General features: G+C 58.6%; 1 protein-coding gene and 1 non-coding gene across 2 annotated transcripts; one reads left to right on the top strand and one right to left on the bottom strand.

The window, feature by feature from the left end:
• Positions 1-1,132: 1,132 nt before the first annotated feature.
• TRNAR-UCU (transfer RNA arginine (anticodon UCU)) lies at positions 1,133-1,224 on the bottom strand. Its single transcript is given in 2 exon segments — positions 1,133-1,168; positions 1,188-1,224. It is a non-coding gene; the product is annotated as a tRNA-Arg (tRNA).
• Positions 1,225-1,372: 148 nt separating this feature from the next.
• SLC27A4 (solute carrier family 27 member 4) lies at positions 1,373-10,885 on the top strand. Its single transcript, XM_087753303.1, has 13 exons — positions 1,373-1,479; positions 4,138-4,304; positions 4,975-5,369; positions 6,059-6,217; positions 6,579-6,648; positions 6,758-6,849; positions 7,361-7,470; positions 7,899-8,108; positions 8,360-8,486; positions 8,667-8,804; positions 8,967-9,131; positions 9,592-9,738; positions 10,004-10,885. Exons 2-13 carry the CDS (start codon positions 4,144-4,146, stop codon positions 10,159-10,161), a joined length of 1,932 nt encoding a protein of 643 aa, XP_087609429.1. The 5' UTR covers positions 1,373-1,479; positions 4,138-4,143; the 3' UTR covers positions 10,162-10,885.
• Positions 10,886-18,611: the final 7,726 nt, after the last annotated feature.

Here is an 18,611-nt window from a genome sequence, read left to right as displayed (position 1 = left end):
CAGACGGGCAGGAGCAGGGGCTGACGGTGCGACCAGGGGTCAGAGTTGCTCCATCCCAGGAGGCCGAGCAGGGGCAAAACTCCTGGGTTTTGGGCTACATTTAAGAGCAGACACCGGGACAGAGGGACTGGCTTCCTCCCTGTGCCCCCAACTCCCCATTTTCAACCTTCCTCCATCTCCTCTGCCACCAGCCATACTTCAGGTTTTTCTCCAAAAAAGGCCCCTTGGCCTGTGGAGTTGTTTCAAGCAGATAATAAAGGATATCATATAAATACATCCTTCAGCTGCTGTAAAACATACAGAGTGGGGGGTTGTCCTATTGCACTGGTTGAGATAAAAGAAGCGTTTGGCCCTAAAACGTCCCGGAAACGCGCTTTTCTGCATCGGAAACGTGTTGGAGCTTTGGGGCGGTTAAACCGAAGGGAAGCAAAGATTCGCCGCTTCCAGAAGCCATGAGCAGCAGTCAAGGAAATGCGGGAAACGATGATTGTGAGAGAGGGTTTCGCTGCAGTTTGGGTTATTTAGCACGGCCGTGCAGCGCTCGGGCTGCCGGCGGCGGTTGTGCCGCCTTCGCGCAGCCGCGTGTTGCTCGGTGGGCTGCTGCCAGCCCTACAGAAATGGCACGTAATGTAATTTTAAACTGCATCTGCTCAGCCGGATCACTTAACGGCCACCGCGGCTCCTGTTCGCCACGGCTGTTGCTTGTCGGGCGTGCGAGAAGGAAGGCGGCGGCGGCAGAGGAGGGGAGTGGGCAGGTCAGACACAAGCCATGCGAAAATGCATTTTTTTGGGGGACGTTTGCTGCGGACAAGCGGTGGCTGCACCACGGCCACCAGCAGCGGTCCGCGCCCGTGCTGCTGGAGCCGTTTTGGGGATGCGATAAGAACGAGTGGCGAAGGAGGTGATGCAGAACCGCGGAGCGACCGGCTGGGATGGGGGCACGGCTGTCAGCCCCCCGCAGCGCCCTGTCCCACAGCTCCGCTCCCCTCGCCCCCGCTCCGAAAACGGGGCCTCCACCCCCGCGGGCAGCCGGCTCCCTGCGCGGCGGTAGCGGCCGGGGCTGGCGGCTCCCCCCGGGCCCGTTGCGGTCGCTGAACCCCGAGAACAACTGCCGCGCCCCGGCGGCAAAATGCGACTCTGGTGGGACTCGAACCCACAACCTTTGAATGACTCCCGTCACGCCGCGCTAGAAGTCCAATGCGCTATCCATTGCGCCACAGAGCCCTCGCTCTGCCCCGCCGCCCTCACCGCCTCTTCCCGCCGCGCCGCCCCGCCCCGCCCCGCCCCGAGCCCCGCCGTTACCCGGGGCCGCATCCGCCGGCGCGGGGCCGGACCGCGGGCGCCGGGCGGGACTACAACTCCCGGCGGGCCGCGCTGTGCGCCCCGCCCCCGTGCCGCAGCGGCGGGCGGGCCCCGCTCCCGCTCCCGGCCCCGCTCCCGGTGCAGGTGGCCGGGCCGCAGCGGACGCGCCGGAGCCCGGTAAGAGCGCGGCACCGTCCTCCCTCTCCGTGACCTCCCGGCGCCGGCTCTGCCCCGCCGCGGCGGCCACGCTGCCTTCCCGCGGGTGGCCGGGCGGGGCCGCCGCGGCCCACGGTCTCCTCATGAGGCGGCGCGGCCCTGCGGGCGGTACCGGGGTCCCTCAGCCTCCCGCTCTCCTCATGGGGCTCCGCGGGCGGTACCGGGGTCCCTCAGCCCCACGGTCTCCTCATGAGGCTCCGCGGGCCTCCTCCTCCAGCGGGCAGCGGGGCTCCTCCCGCCGATACCGGCTCTTCCCGGGCGGTTCCCCAGCCTGGCCGAGGGTCCTGGCTGCAGCCCCGGTGCCAGGCCCTCAGGGGCCTCCCGGTCCCTCTGCCCCCTCAGATGGGGCTGGGGCTGCACTGTTCATCCTCCCTGTTGGGGATGAGCCCGATGGTCCTGGGGAAGGACAGGGAGGGAGAAACGGCGGGACCCCATTTCTCCCTCCCCATCCTTCCCCGGGGCCGTCAGGCTCATCCCCGTCACCCTGCCCAGGGCCAAGTGGGGGGACAGGTGCCTCCCCAGCTGCTCACGCTGGAGAGATCCCTCTGGGGATCTCCTGGCCCCTGCAGCTTGGCCATTAGTGCTGGGGCTTCTTTGGAGCCCGCTCGCCTGCCTGTTGTCCCCCGCTGCGACCTGCTCCCCAGGCTGGTTCCCTCTCCCCAGCTCTCCTCCAGTCTCTGTGCCCCCGGGGTGATGGATCCCTGTGGTTTGCCTTCGTGCCCGCTGGCTGTTGAGCTACAGGCAGGTCTTAATTTTCTCTGTGCTGATGCAGCTAGACAAGACCTGAATCCTTAACGGCAGGGATGGAGGTCTCTGGCGGTAACGCACCGGTAATCTCTCACCGGTTATCTCTCAGTAATGCACCGGTTATCTCTCGGTGGGAGGCACCGGGCATGCCGGTGGGAGGCAGAGATGTGAGCAGAGGATAACAGGGGCCTGTCTGGGCTCGTCTTGCCTTCAAGTGGGAGATTAAGCGCCTTGCTGCCCACACAGAGTGTGGCTCCCCCACCGCCGGCTCTCCACGTCTGTCTGTTTGATGTGAGCAAGTAACGAAGGGCCCGGGTCTTGGCCAAGGCATAGGAGACTGATGGTGATCTAAGAGTTTAACTGCAGAGAGAGGCTCCTAGGCAAAAATGCAGTGGGTCCTGCCCTGCTGAAAGGCCGATGGACTGTGTTGTGGGACTTCAGGCCTGGGAGGTGTTTGCTGGAGAGGGCTCAGAGGCCACTGGCATGAGGGGCGATCTCTGGGCAGGGGCTGTGGACAGGAGGATGTCCCCACACCCCCACCCGAGAGTGGCATCTTGCGCTCTGGTGCGTTCCTGCCTGCTGCCGGTGGCACGGCTCAGGGGTGAGACAGCCTGCGTGACATGCCAGGGCATGGTGACCACGTGGCGGCTGCCGCGGCTCCCACCCTGCCAGCATCTCTTACCAAAGCCGCAGAGGCTCCCCAGACCTGGAGGAACTGCACAGAGCAGAGAGAAAGCCACAAGCCTGGCTCCCAGCCCTGCCAGCTGTGGCAGAGCCCATTTAGGGCTGCCAGCTTTGGAGCAGTGAATCCACCTTCAAGAGGGAAAGGGAAATGACATGAGTGTTTCCTTCCTCTTTCGCCTGCATCCATGCCAGGAAGGACCAATTTTATCTAGGAGCCCTTGAGCTGCAAGGGTCGCATCGCTGTCACTTTCCTCTGCCTGATGCTGTCACCCAAAAAGAGCCTTTGCTAGATGGCGGTCTCCTGCGAGTCGCAGAGCCACATCTGGGATGTGTTTGGGATGCGGACAGAGGTGCAGTTTTGGGGGGACAAGTATCAGAGACTGAGTTGCTGTCCCCAGGGCATGGGCCGGGAGTCTGGGTGCTCCGGGCAGCAGCGACAGCCCTTGTTCTGCCCACTCCAGCCTGGCCAGGGCATGCCTGCGCCTGGCCTCATCCCTGACCCACTCTGGCAGCGTCTCCAGCAGAGCCAGGCCAGGAAACCGCCTGCCGACATGAGGGTTTGCAAACACAAGCAGAGCTCAAAGGACTGAGTTTCCTGTCCCTGTTCCTGTCTGAGCTGTGTTGGGGAGCGCGTGAAGCTGCGCTCTCCCACCAGCCATGCTGGCTGTCCTGGAGCCAGGCATGCAGGAGAGCTGGTGCTGGGGGGACAGGGAGACCTGGGTTATGGGGACGGAGGGATCCTTGAGGTAGGGAGGAATTTGGAGCTGGGCTTTGTCAGGCTGGAGGTGGGGGGCTGAGCCAGCCCTGCCTGGCATTGCCAAACATCTGTACAAGGTCTCCTGCCGTGACTCCGCTCCCACATCCGTGAAGTGGCTTTATCCTGCATCTCATGCTGCTGGGGTGCAGCCGTGCCCTGGCTGGCGTGCAGGATGTGGCTCCCCAGGTGGGAATGGCCAGGCTGTCAGCGCTGTGCTGGCGGCTTAATTGGAGGCCATCTCCAAGGTCCAGTAAAGCTACATCTGTGGGAGCACTGGGCTGCTGGGTTACGTCCTCGCTGCCAGGAGAAGTGGTGACTCAGGGCCCTCATCCAGGAAATTGGGGGCTGCTAACGCATCCCCCGCCCGTGGGTTCATTATCGCCGAGTCCAGTGTGCATGGGTTGATGGCCATGGTTTCTCTCTCTCTGCAGGCCACGATGCTGCGTCTGGCTGCTTTTGCAGCGCTGCTGCTGTTCTTCAGGGTCAGTCTGGAGCTGTCCTGGGCCCAGGCCATCCCCGCTCTCTTCATCTTCTACCTGGGATCCGGTGGATGGGACTTCTTCCTCATATTCATCAAGACGATACGAAGGGATGTCACGTAGGTGTCCTGGCTGGGATGGCCCGGCCATCCACCCTCCCCCTGGCCCACTGCTCTGCCCCAGTGTATGTGTGAGCGCAGCCCCCAGCTTCTTGCGCAGCCCTGGGTTTCTGCTGGCACCCAGCCCAGCTGGAAGGAGATGTCCCTCTGCCGCGCCCAGGCGGCTCCAAACTCTTGGGCAAAGTTTTCACAGGAAGGATAGATTTCAGCTGAGCTTGAAGTCTAGTGACTGTCCTTGTACTTCACCCTGTTCCTAAAGCTGCTGGTGTGGCACCAGGTGCCTGTGCAGGGTCAGTTCTGAGTTGGTACCAGGCTGTGCCAGCTCCTGGCAAGGATTTGTGGGGAGGGAGCGGTGGCACCTCTTGGAGAGCACCAGAGGCTCAGAGATGCCCCTTTGATCAGGGGCATCCCTGTCTGCAGCCTTTCAAAACACATTTCTCCCTGGCCTCCATCAGTTCCTGGCTATAAGCATATTTGCAGAGGACCTCTGCCTATGTCCACGCAGCTCAGGGGAGCACCCAGAGCTGCTGCTGACCTAGAGTAAAGCCTGGAGCAGTGCTGGGGTATTGCAGCTCCTCGCGTGGTCCTCGTTCTGTGCTGGCTTTGCTGGAGGAAGTGGTTTTGCAGGGGTCACTGAGCAGCTGCCCTCTTGCTCCCCTTCCTTTGGCAGCACGGGGCTGGTCCTGTTGCGGGTGAAGTGGCAGGTATGGAGGCACGTGAGGGAGAAGAACACAATCGCCAAGATCTTCCAGAAGACCGCAAGAAAGTATCCAGAGAAGACGGCACTGATCTTCCAAGGCACGGGCGAGAGCTGGACCTTCCGGCAGCTGGATGAGTACTCCAACCAGGTGGCCAATTTTTTCTACGGCCAAGGCTTCCGCTCCGGTGACGTGGTGGCTCTTTTCATGGAGTCCCGCAATCAGTACGTGGGGCTCTGGCTCGGCTTGGCCAAGATTGGGGTGGAGACCGCCCTCGTGAATTCCCACCTGCGCATGGAGGCCTTGCTGCACTGCATCACCATCTCCAACTCCAAGGCTGTGGTTTTTGGGGTGGAGATGATGGAAGGTGAGGGGCAGGCAGATGCATCAGGGGTGCTCTGAACTCGGGGGGGCTTGTCAATGGATTTAGTGCTGCTTTGCTGCCCACCACAGAGCAAGGGTCTGGAAAAGAGTGGACAGTTGGAATTGGATCTGGTTTTTTTCTTGTTGGTCCCTTTGGCTGCTGGGCAGGATCTGGAGCTGGGCAGGATCTGGAGCTCAGTGCTGCCTGGCTCCCAAGCAGGCCAGTCTGGGTGTGAGGATCCTTCCTTGTGCCTCTCGGGTCCATCCCCTGTGTGGAGCCCTGGGCGGGGCTGGGCCTGCCCCGCTGCACGGGAGGAGCCTCCCCTTGCTCTCTGTGGCTGTTAGCCACATCCCTGCAGCACCTCGGCTCCAGTTCCTCCTGTGTTTCAGCCCACGCCTCTGAGATTGATGGTGTCAACAGACCTCTTGGCACCAAAGAGGTTTTGGCTGGGGAGAGGCGGAGAACAGGATCTTCTAGTCCCTGAAGAGGCCTGGGCTGTGGCCCCAGCATCTGTTAATCATGGGAACGACATCCACCTGGGATGGTTGTCAGCCCTTTGGGGACCCTGCCGAGCACAGCGAGGGTACTGCTACCCGGGGCAGCATCTCCCTGAGACTGTCTGGGAGGGCAGGGGTTCTCTGTGCTGTAACCACCCTGCGGTCTTTCTCCATCTCCCCTCTTTACTTTCTCAGCAATGCAGGAAGTGCAGCCCTCCCTGGAGAAATCTATCCGTCTCTTCTGGTCCGGGGAAGGAAGCCCCGAGTCCGTGCTTCCTGGTGCGAAACACCTGGACCCTCTCCTGCAGGTGGCCCAGCGGCACCAGCCAACCCCTCCTGATAAGGGCTTTCTTGGTATGTTTGGGGCCCAACTCGTGGTGGTGTTTTTGTGGATCAGCCAGTTACAACACTGGCAAGAATGTCTGCTCAGGATGCCAATAGCAGATGTCTGCAGCAGGGCCTGGGGTGTTTGGGATGGGTGTTACTGCAGTGCCTGAAGCCCGGCCCTGTGTGGAGCAGTATCTTGTTGTGCCCTCCATGTGTCCAACAGACCTGACCTGCCCAGGGTGAACCCAGCATGTTCTTGGTGCTGTCACATAACAAACTTTTGGCTCAGCTGGCACAAGCAGAGTGTATAAATTTGACTTGTCCCCCTCTCCCGGTTCAGCCAGCTCCTAGATTAGGTATGTGACCTTGCCTTCTCATTGCTCTCCAGATAAACTCTTCTACATCTACACCTCTGGCACGACGGGGCTGCCCAAGGCTGCCATTGTGGTGAACTGCCGGTAAGGCCGTGGGCAGCGGCTTGGGGGAGGCCAGAGCTGAGCTCTGCCCTGCCCTAGCACAGCACCTCTGGCCCTGCTGCTGACCTGTCCCTTCACTCTTCTGCCCCAGGTACTTCCGCATGTCCAGCTTAGTTTTTTACGGTTTTCGCATGAGGCCCGACGATGTGATGTACGACTGCCTCCCGCTCTACCATGCTGCAGGTAACGTGAGCCCTGCATGCCGGGACTGTCTCTTCCCCCCAGCCAAGCCCAGGGCTCAGGCTGGAGGCTGGTGCCGCAGCGATCTCCATGTCGAGTAGGAGCTGCTGGCAGTGTCTGACCAAGGCTTTCTGCTTTTTCCCCGGGAGCCAAGAATCGATCTGGCTGACCTTTGGAGTGGGGAGTGTGTGTGTGGGGAGTTTGTCCCAGCTCCTAGCCTGGCTTTGGAATAGCTGCACCTTATTGCTGCTCCATGTGGAAAGTCAGGGGCAAGGGTGGTGCCTGCCTGCCTGGCTGAGACGTGCTAGGACCTCTAGGTGCAAAGCACTGCCCCGGATCTTGCTACCACGTGTCTCCTCCCCGGTGTCTGTGGTCCTGGGGGCTTTGGCTTGGTGAACACCCATCTGCGGTGAGCCTGCACGTGGCCTCCGCCTTGCCCTGCCGGGCCTCTCCCTGCGCGGGCTGGGCTAGAGGTGTCTGGGGACTGAGGGCTGCCCTGGCTGCCTCTCCACAGGGAACATCGTGGGGGTCGGGCAGTGCCTGCTGCAGGGCATGACGATTGTCATCCGCAAGAAGTTCTCGGCCTCGCACTTTTGGGAGGACTGTGTGAAATACAACTGCACGGTGAGGCTGTGAGGCAAGGGGTCAGCCGGGACTGGGGAGCGGAGCCTGGGGATCTGTGCCATGCTGGGGAGAGCCCAGCGGCTGGAAGAGGGGGAGGCCTGGACCGGTTCTGCCTGTCCATCCCAAACCACCTTCCAAGGTGGTGGGGCTGTGTCCTTCCCACCTGGGGTGGTAACTCCACGTGTCCAAACCCTTCCCGTGCTCCAGCATTAGCCAGGAGGTCTCAGATAGGTTTCACAGACTGGAGAAGTGGGTTAACCAGGGAGGGACAGGCACTGGACGAGCTAATAGGACACCTGGGTTTTACCATGGCCTCTTTAGGGGACTTTGGGTGTGTTGTGCCATTCCTACTTGTCCTGAAGAAACCCCAAACATCCTGGAGCCTCGCGGAGGGGTCCGAGTGAGTCTTTCCTCTCCATCCCTCCCAGATCGTGCAGTACATCGGGGAGATCTGCCGCTACCTGCTGAACCAGCCGTACCAGGCGGTGGAGCGGCAGCACCGGGTGCGCATGGCACTGGGCAACGGGCTGCGTGCCTCCATCTGGCGGGAGTTCATGGCCCGCTTCGGCATCGCCCAGGTGGCCGAGTTCTACGGGGCCACCGAGTGCAACTGCAGCCTGGGAAACTTCGACAACAATGTAAGGCCCCACCACCCTCCCCGAGTCCCAGAGGGTGCCTGCTGGCCTGGGCAGGGTTGGAAACCCAGACAGACTGTATGCTTCTGGTTTTGTGCTCCAAGAGGCTTGGCGTGGGTTGCCATCCGCCTGGAGGGGTTTTGGCTGTTCTGTTGTGGTGCCAGCTCTCTGGTATCCTGGATGTGCGTGGGCAGCGGGCTCGGGATAGGAGAGATGTCCCTGCTAGCCATGGCTCTGAGCTCTTTCTGTCCTAGGTTGGGTCGTGTGGCTTCAACAGCAGGATCCTACCAAGCGTGTACCCCATCGGCTTGGTACGGGTGGATGAAGACACCATGGAGCTGATCCGAGGGCCGGATGGTGTCTGTATCCGCTGCAAACCAGGTGAGGGCAACCACAGGGATAAGTCTCCTCAGCCCTGTGCAAGTCTTTCCCGATACTTCAAGATAATTTACCTAGGTTTGGGTCCCTGCTCAGTTAAACCCCACCAACCCCATTAGACACCCTTTTTGCTTGGGTGCAGGTGGTGGCTTCCCCCCTTCATCCCCTCTTTTCTCCCTGCAGGGGAGCCAGGGCAGCTGGTGGGCCGCATTGTCAAGAGCAACCCCTTGCAGCACTTCGACGGCTACCTGAATCAGTCAGCCACCAACAAGAAAATCGCCAAGGACGTGTTTACAAAAGGGGACGCTGCCTATCTCACAGGTGAAGCAAGCACGGCCCTTCCGTCTGCTGAGAGCGGAGGAGAAGGGTACCTGGGTGGCTGTGGGAGCTGTCCCAGGCTAGTGGCCCTGCCCTGAGATGCTCCAGGGTTGCTCCTAGCCCCTCTGACACCTCATTTTTTGCCTATTCCTCACTTTCCTGTAGGGGATGTCCTGGTGATGGACAAATACGGCTACATGTACTTCCGGGACCGCACCGGGGACACGTTCCGCTGGAAGGGGGAGAATGTCTCCACCACAGAGGTGGAGGGGACGCTGAGCCGCATCCTGAACCTGACGGACGTGGTGGTTTATGGGGTGGAGATCCCAGGTAGCTGAGAGGGGAGAGGATGATCGGGGAAGGCAGGCGGGCCTCCGGCACTTGAATGTGAGCGTGTCCTTCACGTCCGGACTGACGTGTCCTTTTGCAAGAGGCTGGACTGAGGCTCCCCATGGGCGAGCTGGGAAGAGGTCACCAGGGATGGGCCTAGCAGGAATCAGAGGGTTCCCTCTCTCTCTCAAGCTTTGGTCTGATTCTGGCTGGCTTGGAAGGACTCTGCGTCCTTTCTGGACAGGCTACAAGTGCCTCCTCTGGGAGGAGGTGACCGTGACCGCAGGGTGTCGCTGGCAGCCTTAGCCGCAGGGTGGTGACACAGCCGGTGACACAGCCAGACGCACCAGCGCTTTGCTACAAAGCGGGGTCTGTGCCAGGGGCCTTGCTGGTGTGGGGCAGAGGGAGATGATGCTACAGAGACAGTGTGTCTGAGTGCTATCCCTTCTTTGCCTCTTAGGGATTGAAGGGAAGGCAGGAATGGCAGCCATCGCCGACCCGGAAAACTCCTGTGACCTAGAAGCTTTTGCCAGCGAGCTGAAAAAGGCACTGCCACTGTACGCACGGCCTGTCTTCCTGCGGTTCCTGCACGAAGTCTCCAAGACAAGTGAGCCACGGCACGCACGCTCGCGCTGGGCGCGCAGCTCGGGGGGGGGAAACCTGGTTACGGAGGCCGATCTGCAGTAGGGTCAGGATGGAGCCCCCCCTGCCCCACAGATAGAGCTCCCCTGCCCCATAGAGCCCCTAGCCAGTTCCTCTGGTGGTTTGGAGGTGCAGGGGTGCAAGGCTGGGTCTGGGGCAGCACAGGGGCGGTGGGGACGGGAGCGTGTGCAGCCAGTGACCCCTCATTCCTTCTTCTCTCCCCGTTCCAGGCACTTATAAGTTCCAGAAGATGGAGCTGCGGAAGCAGGGCTTTGACCCCGCGCTGGTGAAGGACAGGTTGTACTTCCTGGACTCCAGGCAAGGCCGCTACCTTCCGTTGGACCAGGAAGCGTTTGGAAGGATCCAGTCGGGAGAGCAGAAGCTGTAACTGGTGGGGCTCAAGCAAGGCACCTCCCGGAATCCTGCTGGGGAGATGGGGGCAAGGCAGGCGCTGGGGAAGAAAAGGTTCAAGGAGCGATATAAAGGCACACTAGAGATTTTATTTGACAAGTTTTACAGATAATGGTTTGGGGGGAAGGCAGGGGGGACCAAGGGGAGGGGGATGGTTACATACCAAAGCATAGACTCATTATGGCTTTATTTTCTACTTGGTACAGCAGTGGTGGTCCCGTGCCACGGGAGGGGCAGGGCCCCGGCCAGTTGAGGAGGGGTGGGGTGACCCTGCCATTCCACTTCGCTTTTCCTGTCTTTCCCTCCCTTTTCCTGCCTGCAGCAACCCTTCCTTGTGAAGGCCATGAAGGGACCAGTGCTGGGCTCTTTCCCCACTCCTCCACCAAGCAGCCAGCTCCTCCTTGGCACAGGGCCCCCGCTGGCAGAGGGAAGCTGGGTGCCAGGCGCAACCCCTGCCCTCTGCGTGGCCCTGCTGGTGTGTTTCTGCTGTGAATCAGGGGAGCAGGGTAGTGCTGGGCTCAGGAGAGGGACAGGGACAGTTTCTGCCATGCCTTGCTCTCTCCTGGGGGTGACATTTCTATTTTTCACAATCACACGCACATTATATTATATTATATATATATATAATACATGCTGACCTTTTTTTGTTTTTTTCAATCTTAATTTATTGTCTGTACTTTTGAATGTGTCCTGGGTTTGTGCAGTAGGTGGAGGAGCAGCCCAGACCTGTCCTCTCTTGGAGAGCCCTTTTCTCTCACAGGGAGACGGGACGCTCATCTGGGACTGATTCTCCTCTTCCAGCGTGGGTGCAGCCATCTATGTCCTTGTGGCCTTGCTCCATGGTGAAGGACATGAGCGAGCCCCGCTATCTTGTGGACACTTCTCTGGGTCTCTTATTTTCACCTTTCATGGACGCAGCCTTGTTTCGTGCACCTTCTTCCTTGCAGAAAGCAGGTGGGAGAGTGGGAATGAAGGGCCTGGTTTGCCTTTGCTTGGATGTACTCAGCACCATGGAGCAGCTCTCGGGGCTTTCCTCCTGCGGTGTCTGTGCCCTGAATGCAGGAGGCAACTTGCCTAGGGGAGAGAAGCTCCTGGGGAGGCTGGTCTCTGGGAGAGCCTGACTTCACATGCTCTGCATCCCTTCCTGCAAGAGCCCTCCCTGTCTCCACCGCAGGAGACGGGCCCCGAACTGAAATGTCCATGTTAAACACCTGACTTGCGCTGTGTGAATTCCCCGCGTTGTGTCTGATGTGAAACAGCCTTAGCAGCGATGTCCAATTCCAGTCCTCAGAGACCACGCAGAAATGTCTGTTTCTCTGAAAACGCATGTTTTCAGAGAACACTCTGGGTTGGGGTTTATTCTTCTTTTTTTATTATTTGTTTTTGTGCTTTTAGCAGGGTTACTCCTTAAAATGACGTCTGTCTTTTGTGAGGGCAGGGTGCGTCTGCTCTTCTAGCTGTGCTTCCACACCAGCGTACCTGCCTGCCCCAGTCTGTCCTGTCCTTACGATTAAATGCGAGTATGGGCTACGCCGGAGTTTCTTACCTCTTCCTTGCGCAGTCCTGCTCCGTGTGGGGAGGCGGGGGACTGTGCCGGTTTGGGGACTGGGAACTGCCGCTCCGGAGCGCGACCTCCCTGTGCGGACTTTAGCTCACCTGGGAGCAGGGGGAAGCAAGCCCCTCGCTGCTGGGTTTGATGGCGGTGTGGAACCAACCTATTGATGAGACCCTCCCCAGACCCCTCCACCGACTCCCCGCTCCCCCTTTCTCCTGGTCCTGTTCTCAGCGTTGCCATCCCATTTTGTCCTGGCCCAGTTCTCCCTGTTTACCTTGGCCCATCTGGCTCCTCCACCCCTCTCCTTTTCCCTCTTTCCTCTTCCTGCTGCTTCTCTCCATGTTTGGCCACGCTTAACCTCCCAGCTCCTGTCTGTCCTTGAAGACAAGTTTTTTGGTACCCGTTCTCCTTCTCTCACTGCCAGAACCATCTTTTAGACCTTCTGCATCCAACCCTGGGGACAGGAGAAACCGGCTCCTTCGTGGTACAGAGATACCAGGGAGAAATGTCTTGCCTGAGCCTGGGTGAAGTGTGTTGCCTGATGAGATGCACCACGGGAAAAGTGCTGGAAATTTGCATCCGTTATATACCAGATCCCCCTTCGGGCATGCTCAAACTGATGGTTTCTCCAGCATCTCAAACTAAACTTAAAGCTTTTAGCTTATTCAGTCCCCTGGACGCAGTGACTCTGGGCAAGGCCCAGCTCGGAGCTGCATCGGACGCAGCGATGGCTGCCACCTCTGCAGATGCTCCGGTCCCACTTTTGGACGCTGTTCCTCTCGCAGCCGCCGGTGGAGGGCGGGCTGGGCTCGGCAAACGTCTGACCTCGGGGAGGGGACCTCTTTAGGGGCTCCCCTGGGGTCTCACAGCCCCCCCAGGGGCTTCAGAGCCCTGGGAAGCGGTGGGGGGCACAGGGCACTGGGAGCGGGGGGTTACCCACGCAGGGGACAGGGCAGACCCCGTCAGGTGGAGAGGCAGTTTCGGGTACGGATGATCGTGCTGGGTGTGAGGCCAGCGGCAATCCCAGGCGCTGGTGTTCTCCTCCACTGAGGCTCCTGACCGGAGCCTGTGCCTGGCAGAGACTTCGGCAGCACCGAGGTCACCCCGTTGTGCCAGGTGGGTGGTGGGCAGCGACCCCGGCCTCACCCAGCCCTCCGCTAAAGGGAACGGGTGAAAGCCTGGCCTCCCCGAAGTCAGCCCTGGGGGTCGTTGTCTGGAGATGGGGGGTTTGAAGGGATACAGGAGTGCTGCTCTCCCTTGCTGGAGGAGATGGCCGTGCTGCCCTGCACACAATACCACTCCGAAGGAAGAGGGGCCACGGGGAAAGACTCGGCGCTGTGTTTCTGTCTGTCTGAGAGCAGGTTAGGTTAAAAAAGCCAAGCAAATTCCGCATTCAGGGCACTGCCTGTTAAACACAGATGCCAATAGCTTTGGAAGCTTATGGAAGTATGGCTGTTAGTTATTTGCAAGTAAGCCCATCCAAGCGGAGACCGGCTGGTATTGCTGGGTTTCGGAGATGGATGGGGATTACAGGCACAGCTGAGCCCATGCAAGGAGCAGGATTTAGCCCTTGCTGGTGCTGACACAACCGAGGAGCTGGGACCTGGCCGGAGCATAGCATGGAGCTCAGCCCCAGCCCTGCGTTCCCAGCTGGCTGCGAGGGGGAGGAAGGTCGTAGTTGCAGGGTGCAGGCGAGAGAAACAGGATGGGCCCCCCTCCCCAAGGTGAGAGCTCCCGTTCTGGGGAGATTGCGGGTGCTGAGTGACTGGGAACCAGCTCAGCAAACTGCATGGGGAGCTCTGATACGCAGGCCTTCGACAGAGGGGTCCCGCAGAGCTCAGCGGTACCCACGGAGCGCGGTGCTGTGCCGGAGGGCTGGGGCGAGGACACACCACGTACGCACGCCTCCGTGCCGGGTTTCCCAAGGAGAGGGCAGCCCTGTGAAGGTGCGTTCGTAGCTGCGAGGAGCCACCCTGCCTGGCGCGCTGACAGCACTGCGGCGCTGGGAGGATTAAAAGTAGCGGCTCTGGTCCCTGCTGGAGGTCTGGTGGCTGGGGACAATTCCCCGTCTGCGCTGTGTTTGTCCTTACTGAGGAGGGCTGTGTCGCGCTTGGCAATGCTTCGAGACTGCCTGCAAAACCCAGCCACACCAGTTAAGAGTTTTTCTGCTGGCTGTCAGCTTTGGGTTGAAATCCCGATGCCGTTTTAAAGTCCCAGCTCCTCTGGAAAAATGAAGCCTAGGTGCAAGCGTCCCCGAAGCTCCCAGCCCAGGAATACAAGTGCAAGTGCGGTACTGAGCCGGGATCAGTGCTGGGACAAAGCGCCTCCAGCAGAGAGGTGTTTGGAAAGAAGCAGCCAGTGCTTAATCATAGTCTGATTTTTTTTTTTAATTTCTTTTTAGTTGTGCGATTTTAAGGAAGAAGCTAATTGAATCCTCTTTCTATGATTAGAGACACCTTGTGAGACTTATCTCTCTCTTTTGATCAATAAGCTACAGTCTGGCTCAACAGCTGTATATAGATAAAAGCACTATATATAAAGTATGAGGTATTATTCTTTTTTAATTAAAATACTTTAAAAGCTGTTTCCATGAGGCTAAGAAAACATTACAATCCTTTCCTGGGTTATTATTAGCCTATTAATTTAAGCAAAGCCAAAGAGCTTTACAAACCAAATGTACTTTTCACCATGGAGATGACTGCTCCTCCCAGACCCTGCATCCTGGACAGTGGCAATAATATTAAGAAAAATAACGCTGCAGCTTTCTCTCTGATCAGCATCTCTTTCCAGCTCTAGGTCCAGCTCAGCCAGGCCACGCTTGGTGAGCAAAACTGGAGCATGTTTTAGCCTAAATGCAGGCAGGGGCTTTGCAAGCGGCTCAGGACCTTTCTGGGCGAAATGAATTTCTGCTGCTGAGAAACTCTGTGACAATCTTTAACGCCGCATCTCTCCAGCCTCCTCCTGCCACTCTTGGCATGCTGGAGTTTTCCCAAACAATGACAGCCACCCGCTCCTCCGCACGCTGGCGAGCTAGCTTTGCCTTTAAGCAGCGACAGGGAAATATTCTGGACTAAAGACGGGCCTATCCTTTGGTGCGCTCTTTAGAAATGGAAATACGCGATTCCCCTGAGTGGTTCCAGTGTAAGCAGGCGCAGGGCCAGGGACGGCTTCTCCCCCTCCAGTTTGAAGGGGCTGCGTTGCAGGGGATTCCATCAAAATGATGGTCTGCGGGGAGCGCCTGCGTCTCGTCATCCTGTGTGCGGCGGGGAAGGGACAGCAGCTTTCCTCCTTAAAGCAGAAAGGCTTCGCTAGGGAAGCGAATGTCTTTAGGGCTGTTTGATGCTTAGCTCCTGAACAGCACGGGATGGCCGGGCTGTGCAGCAGGGTGAGGCTCGGGGAGCCGGGGACGGGTCCAGCTCTGCTCTTTTCGAGCCTGGCCGGTTTCAGTGGCAAATCCCACCTTCCAAAATAACCTGGGCTTTTATCCTGGTTAATTAAAAATCCCACCCGTAGGCACAAATGATGCCAGGCCAGGCTGTGGGAGAGCTTTGGGCAGCTGGGGTCAGGCAGTACAGGCTGGCAACCCCGGGAATCGCAGCCGATGGCGACTCTGTCTGAGGCCGGGATGTCCCCCTGCTCGGGAGGGGGGTCGCTGCCCAGATCTCCCCAGATCCCTCGCCAAATAACCCCAGGTTTGTGAAGTGGGATGCGACCCCCTACTATACCACATCCCCCTCCTCGGTAGGGCCCTGCCTTCCTCCGGCCCCCTCTCCGAGGGTGCTGAGCAGCCCTCCCCAGGGCCGCCAGCATCTCGCCAGCCCGGGCAGGAGTCGGGGTCCGATCCTGCCCTGGAGGCGATGCCTCCCACGACCCGCACGGGGCCCTGCACCGCACCGAGGGGGCCGAGGAAGCCAGGGCGGGCAAGAGCCTCCCTCCTCGCCCCCGGCCATCCAAGTGGCCTCCGGCTGGGCCGCAGGAAGAGGCTAACAGCACCTCCTCAGCTTTGAGTATCACTTTCAGCTATTCTGAAGGTTAAACGCCTGTTTAGAGCTCCCTATTGAAGGTAGAGCCGGGGGTGCGGCATTGTTCCGACGCCCTCCCGCTTTGTCTGGCCGCTTTCAGGGATGCCCTGAATGGGAAGCGGCCCCCCCAGCCCAGCACCCCGGCAGAAGGGCTCCTGGGGGAGAGCCGCTTCCTCCCGCCCTAATGACATTCAGGCCTCCATCGGTTCAGCTCCCGCTTTCTTTCTGCTGCAGTTTAACCCGGGCACAGAGGCCGGGCTCCATCTTACTGATCTCTGCTTGACACCCAATTACCACATGAATGGGAGAGAAAGGCTGCAAAAGGCTTTAACTCCCACTGACCCTCCTTCCCCTCTGCCTGCTTCCCCCTCTCCCCGTCCTACCCCCTCGCCTTTCTCCGGCGGAGGGAGTTCAAAACTGAGACGGGGAAAATCAAACAAAGCCCCGAGTAAGGAAACCCATTGTCACCGCCTCCGCGATGGCTCCCCTTTCGCCAGCTATTGTTCCCCTTGAAGTTTGACTTGCTGCGTGGAAGGATGCGAGCAGCTGTTTGCGCATTCCCCTGATGTTTCATTGAAAAATAATTGAATCGTCAGTTCGGGGCTCTCTGATAAAATGTTTCTTCGTAGCGCCAGGCCCCACCGTATTTATAAACTACATTTCCCTGTAAAACGTGATGGCGACCTAAACCGTTTCCTCCAGAATAAGCCCTTGGCGGCGGGGCAGAGGCATGGACCTTCTGCCTCAAAGGGAGAGAAAAAGCGTGCAAACGGCAGGGGGGAAAAAAAAAGCCAGGACTGAGACAAAAGAAATTAAACCCAGGCTCAATTTCCAACCTGTTCTTTTGTTTGGCGCGGTTGACTTTGCAGGAGGGGACCAGCGGGCGCAGCCGGAGCACCCTGGTCGGCTGCCTCTTGCCCCATGTAACCGGGGTGGGCACCGGGGCTGCCTGGGGATGCCTGGTCCTGCCCAGTGCCCTTCCACGCTTGGGACCAAGTGAGGGATCCGGCATGGAAAACTGGGTCTAAAAAAAAGGAGGTTTAGCTTAAGTGAAGCGCAGTGACACATCCCTGGGTTTGACCGAGGCGTGTTACAGCGAACGGAATCCGAGGTACATGTTCAAGGCAGCAGCCTGGGTTTATCTAGTTTTGCTTTATGGACCTGTTTATGAAGCACCATCGATGTTTACGGCGCTTCAGAAATAACGATGTCAGCATTACACTTTCTCGAGGAGATTACGTGCTTGCTTTCCCTGTCCCCGAGCATATGCCGGAGAATTTGTGATGCTCTGATTTCAGCACCCAGCACGAAGACGGGACTCGCTCCTCTTCCCAAGCACACCATGTCCGTAAAAACGTCCCCCATATCTCACGTGCTCGCTGACTGTATTTCCAGGGCAACTGTGAACAGTAACCAGCTTTGAATGCTTGAATGAGCCAAATTGGTATTTATGATTACTGTTCTCTTTCTTCTTAATTTCTTTTTACTTTTCCGGGGAAGTACTAACACTAAAGCTGTAATATTTTGTTGTATTTCTATAACTCGGGAATCAAGATTCTTTTAGGAGCCAGTTCTCCTGCTATTTGGCCTCATAAATGATTTCTGGAAGCAAGAAGAATAGCTCATATAAAACCATAACTGCAAACACTGATCTGGAGTCCAGATTGCCAGATCCTCTGCATACCGAGTGCTTCAGTCATTTCTGAAGTGCATAGAAGCAAGATTTTTGTCTAAGGCTTCTTTCCTCAGCCGGTTTCCCATAAAAACGGTTCAACATCCTGGGCCGTATCACTGAGATACTCAAAAGCCTCGGGATTTAGAGATATTTGAAATCCAGCTGGAATTTTTGGATGAAGACCACGGTCAACAGCTTCACGTCTCTGCCATCACGTAACCCCGGCAGCGTTCATCTGCGCTGGGGACCGGCCTTTCCTGGGGCCCAGCCCGGAGAATGATCTCCTCCGAGAACAAAAGGCCATTACAAACACCACCACCTTCTGCTCTCGGGGTTAGGCATACTCTGACCCCCGTTAGCATAAACGAAGAGCAATCTGTCTGCGTAAATTTATGCCCCTTACACATAAAGCGCCACATATATGCATATATATTACATTTCTATGTGCGTGTGTGCATGCGTACACGTATTTTTTAAATCCAAACCCTCCGCTGAGAGGAGGGAGGGTTAAGGGGCTGCAGTTTTTCCACCGGCGCTGCCCAGCGCAGCTCCATGTTGTGGGGGAGAAGAGCCTGCGCCGTTGCACAGCCCAGCTGTCACCGCCATGGCCACATCCCGCCCGCGTACACGCTTCTCCCTCTGGGGACGGGAGGAGAAAACAAACAGGCGACAGATGCGAGCCGCGTTGTTTAACGCCGTGCTGGAAGGTGCCGGGTGCCGCGGGGCCGTGCTCGCTGGGAGAGGCTGCCCCGAACAGAAGATGCTGAACTGCCGCCTTCCCCAACGTGCAGAAGCCCATCTTCCATGGCGGGGACAGGTCGCTGGGCCACCCGGCCTGGCTCTTTCTGCTTCCCCACTACAAATTCACGTTAACTGGGAGGCGGCAGGTTGGCCTCGCCGCTGGGAAACGCCTGCTGCAGCTCTTTGACTTTGTGCAGCCGAACCATTCTCACAATGTGAAAAAGGGCTCTGTGTATAGCAAGATGTGAACTTAAGGCAGAAATAGGTATTTTAAAACAACACGGCCTGGGGTAAGGGCCTGGGGTAAGGGCCTGGCGCACACCTCTGAGGGAACGGGCCTCCTTCCAGCAGCCCGGAGGAGAGCGTGCGCCCGGCCGTTGGGCCCCGGCGCTGCAGAGGCTCCGCTGGGGGCTCTCCCGAGGCCAGGCCGGCCC

This window comes from Nipponia nippon, unplaced genomic scaffold (genome assembly GCF_047370975.1).
Source record: "Nipponia nippon isolate SJK-2023a ecotype South Korea unplaced genomic scaffold, ASM4737097v1 scaffold_16, whole genome shotgun sequence".
In the NCBI taxonomy this organism is placed as follows: Eukaryota; Metazoa; Chordata; class Aves; order Pelecaniformes; family Threskiornithidae; genus Nipponia; species Nipponia nippon.
Note: the sequence above shows the minus strand (reverse complement) of the source record. Positions and strands in the feature narration are given on the sequence as shown.